At 35.3% G+C, this 8,289-nt stretch overlaps 2 protein-coding genes across 2 annotated transcripts; one reads left to right on the top strand and one right to left on the bottom strand.

Annotated features, from left to right (window-relative positions):
• Nucleotides 1-465: 465 nt before the first annotated feature.
• On the bottom strand, nt 466-2,405 carry LOC116031677 (ABC transporter I family member 17-like). Its single transcript, XM_031273939.1, has 4 exons — nt 2,071-2,405; nt 1,654-1,974; nt 1,022-1,209; nt 466-939 (listed from the first exon to the last, which is right to left on the bottom strand). Exons 1-4 carry the CDS (start codon nt 2,084-2,086, stop codon nt 685-687), a joined length of 780 nt encoding a protein of 259 aa, XP_031129799.1. The 5' UTR covers nt 2,087-2,405; the 3' UTR covers nt 466-684.
• Nucleotides 2,406-2,931: 526 nt separating this feature from the next.
• LOC116031456 (pathogenesis-related protein PRB1-3-like) lies at nt 2,932-3,662 on the top strand. Its single transcript, XM_031273673.1, has one exon. The coding sequence runs from the start codon at nt 2,953-2,955 to the stop codon at nt 3,493-3,495; it is 543 nt and encodes a 180-aa protein (XP_031129533.1). The 5' UTR covers nt 2,932-2,952; the 3' UTR covers nt 3,496-3,662.
• The last annotated feature ends 4,627 nt before the right edge of the window (nt 3,663-8,289 follow it).

Raw genomic sequence — 8,289 nt, 5'->3', positions numbered from 1 at the left:
TTTTTTTTTTTTTTTTTTTTTTTTTTTTTTTTTCACTTTTAGTTTTCAAGTTTAAAATTGATCAGATTTAATTTTTGACTTGTTAAGAACCTAGGTCTCGTATAAGTAATTTAGAAGTCTAAACTGTTAACCTTAATTGGTCATGCCATGTCTAACCTTATCGTATTCGAATTGTTATCTTGTCAACCAATTAATCCATTTACATGAATTGTCAAGTCTAGTGGGGAGCTCCATCTCCATCCCCTCTTAGCTAGCCAAAATCAAGGCTCCTACCCTACCAAAAGCAAGATTCTGGCCCCTCCAAAGTCTCCTTATCTAGCACCAATTCACCAAGTAAGGCCCAACGGTGATTTGTCAATTTATTATTGGTTGAGACATATGCTGACGTGGTATTCCAGGTATACCTATCCAATTTCTCATGGGTATACATATACACATAAATACATGCATGCATAGATATCTGTCTCTGAGCAATGATTACTGCAAATTAAAATATTTTGATATACTAGTACAAAGTAATAGCACACAATGAGCATATGCATATTGGTGCTACATTAAGATATTACCCCTTTGAGATTTATACTTAATATACACCAGATATTACATGAGAAAAGATACAGTTTTAACAAGTTTTCTTTTCCTCCATACATAGTACAGTAAGCAGACAATATTATGAAAACAAAACTATGAGCTTAGTTGAAGAAACCTTTGTGCCATGGGATGTTTAGCTTGAGAGAGCTGATCAGGCTTTAAAACCTCCACAATTTCACCCTCAACAAGAAGGCAGACCACATCAGCTATTCTCTGTATTTGCTTGATGCTGTGAGAGACCATTGCAATGGTCATTCTCTTCTCCTTCTTGAGCCGGACAAGAACATCCTCAATATTCTGCGTCGATATTGGATCCAGTGCACTGGTTGGCTCATCTAACAGGAGAACCTTCAAAGATGGAACGAGATTTCGGGTTATTAGGCCAAAATATATTAATTAAAATTGCATATATCATCATAATAATCTTCACCTCTGGCTCATTAGCTAAGGTCCTAGCAAGTGCAACCCTCTGAGCTTGGCCAACAGACAGTTCACCACCAGGCTTGTTGCAGAAAGAGGAGTCAAGGTCTGCAAGACTAAGCAATCTGAGGACTTGATCATCACTTAGCTTCTTCCCCCTTAAAAGTGGCCCATATCTGATATTGTCTGCAACTGTGCCTGCATACCCACACACACACACATCATTTTTGGTGCAATCTTAGGCCTATGCTAACCAAATCTATTCCACAACAGGCCCTGATCAATCTGTAGAGCATATAATATATAAACATAAATGTGCAGTCCAACTTTCAGCTTAGCCTTTTAGCTGAAATGGAGCACATGCTTCAGTTCAATCAACAATCATATTGATGGGAGTAACCCTTACCAAGTTGGTTAAGGATACAAACCTGAAACCAGTAACCACAAGGTCACGAGTTCAAATCCCAGCCTTCTTAGTATGAACCGGCGGTCAGCTATGGACAACCGAGTCTGGTTTACCTCTTTGTGATTCTTTGACGGCTAAGATCACAATACGGGATTTTCCCAGTGCGGGTATGGCTGTGGGTTTCCCTTGTCGCCCAAAACACAATCATATTGATTGGTAAAGGTTGTGATTTATACCTTCAAAGAGAGCAGGGAGCTGAAACAGCATGCCAACCTTGCAGCGAAGGGTGAGGACATCAAGATCACATATGTCTTTGCCATCCAAGAACACTGCGCCATTTGCAGGCTCCCATAGGCGGTTGAGTGCTCTGAGGAACGTTGACTTTCCACTGCCACTAGGGCCAATGATCCCCATGATCAGACCTCTGGGTATGTCTAAGCTGATCTGGTTCAGAAGAGTAAGACCCTTGTCTGAAACCCTTGTAAGCCCCTTCACCTCAATCTTGGTTCCTGGCTCATCATCCCCATCTCCATCCACCATAAGCAGAAGCTCTCTTTCTGGATTACAATACATAAACAGAACACTAAAAATCAGTCTTGAAATTGAAGATAAAAGATTTGAATTGGTAATTTAAAAGATGGGTTTGCTCTAACCTTCAGAAACCTCCATTAAAAAACTGACTCAGATGATGGAAGTGGATGTTCTTATGCAGAGCAGAATCAAGATTGAGCTTTTCCCCAAATAAATGAATTGGGAAATCTACATTGAATGAAGAATTGACTTAAATGAGGGAATTGAAGTGAGGGTAGACTCAAGATCCAGCCTTCCCCAGTTGTTAGCAGCAGCAAATAATCATAGCCATCCAAGTAACATCATCATGCGATTCATGACATCTTTATTGCATTTTAATATATTCAATATTTTAGGGTATATATGCTAGCTGAAAGAATCAATCTCAAACTCTTTTAGAGTTGAATCTCAAAATTTTTATATTGCCAAAAAAGTCTCTCCTTCTCTCCAATAATTCTTCATTCTTGTCGCCACCAGAGTTCAACTAGAAATTTATAGGCTTTTCTTCAATAGCATGAATCTTCGGGCAACGTACTATTGCTATCTGTTGACAGTCACTACCTAAGCTAATTGTATAATGATATAGTTTGTGCAACACTATCATTATTTTATATTTAAAGACTATCTATAAATTAATCAATTCAATTTTAAAAGAATTTTAAAAACATTTGTTTATCAAACATTTTATAATTAAGGATGCCATGCTTAATTATAAAATGTTTGATAAACAAATGTTTTTTTTTCACTTTCCTTCTATAAATACTCTACCTAGAAATATTTGTGTTCCAAATTAAATGAGCTGATTAATATTTGTGAAGTGACCATTATTCTTGTATTTTTAAGCCATAGAAATTTTTAAAAGCAATCCACTCTTTTAGGATACATCACTCCAATAAATACCCTATAACCCAATAGGAATGGTCATTGCATATCTGTAGAAAGACTGCATTTTTTCATTTCCTCTTATGTTTCCTTTTTATTGTATATCATCTGAAAATAACAATAAAAAGGAAATGGAGTTTTCTTTTCTGCAGGTTTCCGTCGCCATAATTGCCTTAGCCACTATTACCCAGACATCTTTTACACAACCCGCCTGTGAATCTGATTGCATTAAAGAGTTTCTTGCTGTACATAACGCGGCTCGAGAAATAGTTGGCGTTCCACCTGTTAAGTGGAACTCCACCTTAGCAGAGTTTGCCGAATCCTATGCTGTCGAGAGGTCTGTTGACTGTGCGTTGAAGCACTCACAAGGACCGTATGGGGAAAACATCGCATTGGCCGGTTTGAAATCGTCTGTGGCAGATTCTGTGAAGGGTTGGATGGATGAGAAACCAAACTTTGACCAGGCGTCGAATTCTTGCCCTGGTGGCGAGTGTCGCCATTATACACAGGTTGTTTGGCGCGGCACCACGAGTATTGGTTGTGCTAGGGCTGCATGCACGACTTGGATGTTCGTCATTTGCAACTATTACCCTCCGGGCAACTATGTGGGCGAACGTCCTTATTAAAGATAATTTACTTTTTTGATTAATATGATTTTGTGAAATGCAGATGGTGCATTATACAAAAAATATATATAGTTAAAAACTAGAATATCATCACTAATGTATTATTATGAAACAAATATTGTTTCATGCTTGGATGTTGATTCAATTAAATTTTGAACTTTTTTTTATCTTTTCTCTCTGACTACCTGGCCTATACTGATATTTTTTTGGGGGGCGTGTATAATACTTGATATCCCACCATTGTGATGTTAATCATACTTGTAGGGTATATCTCTTATCCAAGAACACTCTTTCGTTACTGCACTCAATTTAACTACATAATTTATATATCGTATTAAGATTAACTACACTCTTTTATAATAATTTATAATTTATAATTTATTAAAATATTAAAATTTAGTGACTAAAAATCAAATAAACTTTATAATATATTTTATAATAATATTCATAAATTTATAAATTATCAATTTTTATAATGTATTAATAAATTAGTTAATCTAACATAAATTAGTTATATAAAAATCAAGTACAAATGTTATTAAAGTATTTAATATTACAAGTCTTTAAAAACTTTTTATTTTAGTAGAATATATTTAAATTTTTATATATTAATTAATCGCTTTAATTTTATTTTAAGCACAAATATTAAATTTTAAAATGTGTTCGTGAACATATATAGATTTGCATTATTGTATTAAAAGGTTGCTCAATTGGACATAATATTAGTGGTTCAAATCTTATTTCAAAAAGAAAACAACTTATGATTATTTTATATAAAAATAAATAAATAAAAATCCTTGGCCTAACCTGGGGCAACCCAAAACTGGCATAAGCCCGAGATTGGCCCAGACCGAACATTGATCACCAAATTTTACCAAAGAATTCCCACCCACCCCCTTATAAAATATTCAAATTTGAAATAATTATAAAATAACTACTAATTTTATTTCAATAATCATAATAAAATTGATCTGTTTCATTATTTTAGCCCTCAACCATTTGTAGATCTTAATATATGGTTGAGATCAGTTCTTGCTTTTTGAAAGATTATGTTCTCATGTGATCTTAAGGGCAATTCAAAAAATCAAATTTCAAGTTTGGCTCAAATTCAATCCAACTCTAGTTTTTTTAAGTCTCATTTGATCTTAACCCATATATAGGCAATTCAAAAAATCAAAATTCAAGTTTGGCTCAAGTTTAATATAATACTACTCTAATTTTTTTAAGTTGGCTCAAGTTTAATCCTACTCTAGTTTTTTTAAGTTTGATCTCGGCTTTTATATATAAATATATATATATGGTCCGGCTCACATAAGAATTAATAACCATGCCCGGAAAATCTGTGAACAAATCCAAAGCATCTATCTAGTAAATCTAATGGTTGAAAATAAAGAAAAGAAAATGAAAAAACAAACGGATGTGTAATTTTTATAAATATTATAAATTTTAAAAATATGTATTATTTACGAAAATGAACTCGCTCCTTTTCTACTTAAATTCCTATCTACAAGACTTTAGGACTGGTTTTAATATGAACCGATTTATATATATATATATATATATGTGTGTGTGTGTGTGTGTGTGTGTGTGTGAGAGAGAGAGAGAGAGAGAGAGAGAGAGAGAGAGATCAGGTGAGAACCAACTGCTCAAGAAAGAACTGAGAACCAATCGCAGCCATCCACGTACGTGCCCAGATATAACAGATCAGAAACACTATTTTTTTATTAACAAAATATGGTGGAATTTTCGTAAATAATTAAATTTGAAGTGCAAGTATATTCTATTAAAAGCGCAAGTAATAGTTTCATATAGTACACCTAAGTGCATGCAAAATGTAATAAAAATGTAAAATAATGTATTAAAAGTGCAACAAATAAGGTACACTTAATATCAATATTTAGTGTACTTAACGTTATCATTAGTTACACGAAAAGTTATTATTAAGTGCACCAATGTAAAAGACATTATCATTAGGTATACCAATGTTAAAAAGGTAATTACTTGCACTATTAAGTGAATTTTTTAGCATTTTAAGTGATTTTACTTTCACTTTCTACTTTAACACTTGCACCAGTTACTTGCACTTTTAACTAGAACTGTCAAAGCGGGCCGGCCCGCCCCACCGCGGACCTAATTTTTGGCAGGCATTTGCGGGTCGGCCCGTTAGGCCCGCGAGCTAGGATTCATACAACCCTAGCCCGCCCCACGTGGGTTGGTGGGCAGGGCCCGCGGGCTTTTGGGTTTGCATTAAAAAAAAAAAAAAACTTTGTACACAAAGTGTACACATGAATATATATTCACGTGTACAGTATAAATATATATTCATGTGCATGTATATGTATATATATATATATATATATATGTTGCGGGTTGCGGGCCTTAGCGGGCTAGGCCCGCTTTTTTGCGGGCCACCTTTTTTGTAGCCCTAACCCGTCCCATTGCGGGGCGGGTGCGAGTCAGCCCGCGGGCTTCGGCCCATTTTGACAGCCCTAGTTATGATGACTATCCAAAGCAAAGCAAAGTCAACCTTGGATAATCATGGTTGTCATGTGTTCAAATGAGTCCATGCAGTTATATGAGTTTGTGTGGACAGATCTATGCTATTGAATGATTGAGATCAATGGCTTAGATCTGGTCAATTGTGCAACACAAACTGTGCAAGTGAAGTGCACAGTTGCACAGTTGGCCAGATCTAAGCTATCGATCTCAAGTATTCAATGATCCATATCTGTCCACACGGACTCATATAACATGGTGGGCTCACAGAAACACTGGCATATATATGTTAAGGGCTCATCAATAGCAAGCTCTATTTAGGGAACTAATTGATATTTTACCAATTACGAAAAGGATTGAAGGAGGTAGCTAGGACTAAAAAAGGACTCTTGGAAGTCATTTTTAAAATTGTTTCATGTTTGGTGTTCACAGAAAATAAAGTCAAAAGGAAAATATTTATTTCGATCAATGAAAAAATGTTCAATTTGACAAAAAATATCTTCTTAGATTTTAGTCACAAGACATTTTCTGCATTCTTTATTTTCTCGTATCGTTCTTCTCTCTCATCTTTCTTCAACCTACTTTTTAGATCATTATTATAACCACCACCTCCACTAACATCACCAAAACTGCCACCACCACCACAACCACCTCCGCCACACCGATCCTCACCCCCACCACCACCACCGCTGCCGCCAAAACCATAATCGCCTCCACCACCACCACCATGGCCACCACAACACCACTCTCACCCTCCCACCACCACGTTGCCACCGTACCACTACCACCACAACCATAACTACAACCACAACCACAACCACAACTAGGCCACCACCACCTCCACCTCCACCACCACTTATTATTATTATTATTATTATTATTATTGTTATTATTTTATAACAAATAATATGTTCATTTTCAGGAAAATGAACCAAAAAGAAAAATACAATTTCTTAATTTTCACCAAACAGAAAAAAGATAATTTTGTAGCATTCATCCAAACACTAAAAATTTAAAATATTTACTGAAAAATGAGTCATTTTCTAGAAATCATTTTTCAAAAAATATTTTACAAGTTTCCAAACAGACCCTAGAATAAAACTACTAAAAATATAAGGTCTTGAACCAAGGCCTTAATAATTATGAATTGAAGCCAAATACTCAAGCCGATTCCAGTTGGTAACAATAGCCAGCCTACACTCACCAATGCACCAAACTTAACTAGTCTAATAATTCAGCCCGAAAGAAGCAGAGGCGATGGACATAAGGGAGGCTCTCACTTGGATCAAGAAGCATGGCATCAAGGCTGTCAACATAGAAACAGATGCCCTCCAGATCACTCAAGGCTTAGAGCAGGTTGCTGGAGACTCCTCCTTCGATCTAATCTTTCTTGATATTAAAAAATTGCTACTCTCGCTTATTCAAGTAGCTATTTCTCATATTAGTCGCACCGCGAATACGGTTACCCATAGACTTGCTAGGGAAGCCTGTTCCATGTCGGTGCGTCAGGAGTGGAGTTCAATTCTATCCCTCCTTCTTTTATTGTCAATGAGTTGTACTTTGATTTGAATTAATGAAGTTATGTTTTTCTCTTTTTTTTTTTTTGAGAACTGAAGTTATGTTTTTCTAAAAATAAAAAAATAAAAAAACTAGTATAATAATTTTGCCAGAAGTGCCCACAACTTTAGGATCCAACAAGTCAATTAGAACATGAAAATACGAGTAATAATACACTAAACAGGTGAACGAGTAATTTTACCCCTTCATTTGACCTCAACTTAACCAAAATTTGACGAAAGGACCAACATTAGAAAAAATTTGAAAGTCAAGGGACTTAAATTGTCCAAATTAAAAATCAGAGACTAATTTTGAAAAATTAACATAGTCGGAGGACCGTACCATTGCTGGAATTAACTCTTATCCCTATATATCTTCACTTTTGATTGTCTCGACAACGTACTTTTAAAGATGAATAAAAATTTTTACATTAAACCTAAGAATTTTATAATCAATCCTTAAAATATAAGGTCTTGAAGACCTCAGCTTAATGATATGATCCTTGGGGAAATTGAAACCAAATCCTCAAGCCGAAAAAACTAGGCAGCCTACAGTCATCTCTGCACCAAACTTAACAAGTAATATAATATATAATTTTTGCCAGAAGTGCCTACAACTTTAGGATCCAACAAGTCAATTACTTTCCTTTTATGTTCATAGTGTATTCATTCTTAGCCCCATTTTTTGACATTCGCTGCCTACAATGATTAAAGTATTGCCATGTTGAAGCAAAAGACGGAT

The sequence above is a fragment of the Ipomoea triloba genome, chromosome 10 (genome assembly GCF_003576645.1).
Source record: "Ipomoea triloba cultivar NCNSP0323 chromosome 10, ASM357664v1".
Lineage (NCBI taxonomy): Eukaryota > Viridiplantae > Streptophyta > Magnoliopsida > Solanales > Convolvulaceae > Ipomoea > Ipomoea triloba.
The sequence above is the reverse complement of the archived record's forward strand: the minus strand, read 5'-3'. Positions and strand labels throughout refer to the sequence as shown.

Excerpts from the sequence above, each read along its gene's own strand:
- LOC116031456 (XM_031273673.1), top strand. The coding sequence starts at position 2,953 with ATGTTTCCTTTTTATTGTATATCATCTGAAAATAACAATAAAAAGGAA.
- LOC116031677 (XM_031273939.1), bottom strand. Across the intron at positions 1,210-1,653 it reads GCTCCCTGCTCTCTTTGAAG|GCACAGTTGCAGACAATATC; the intron begins GTATAAATCACA and ends GTGGGTATGCAG. Across the intron at positions 940-1,021 it reads CCTTAGCTAATGAGCCAGAG|GTTCTCCTGTTAGATGAGCC; the intron begins GTGAAGATTATT and ends CCATCTTTGAAG.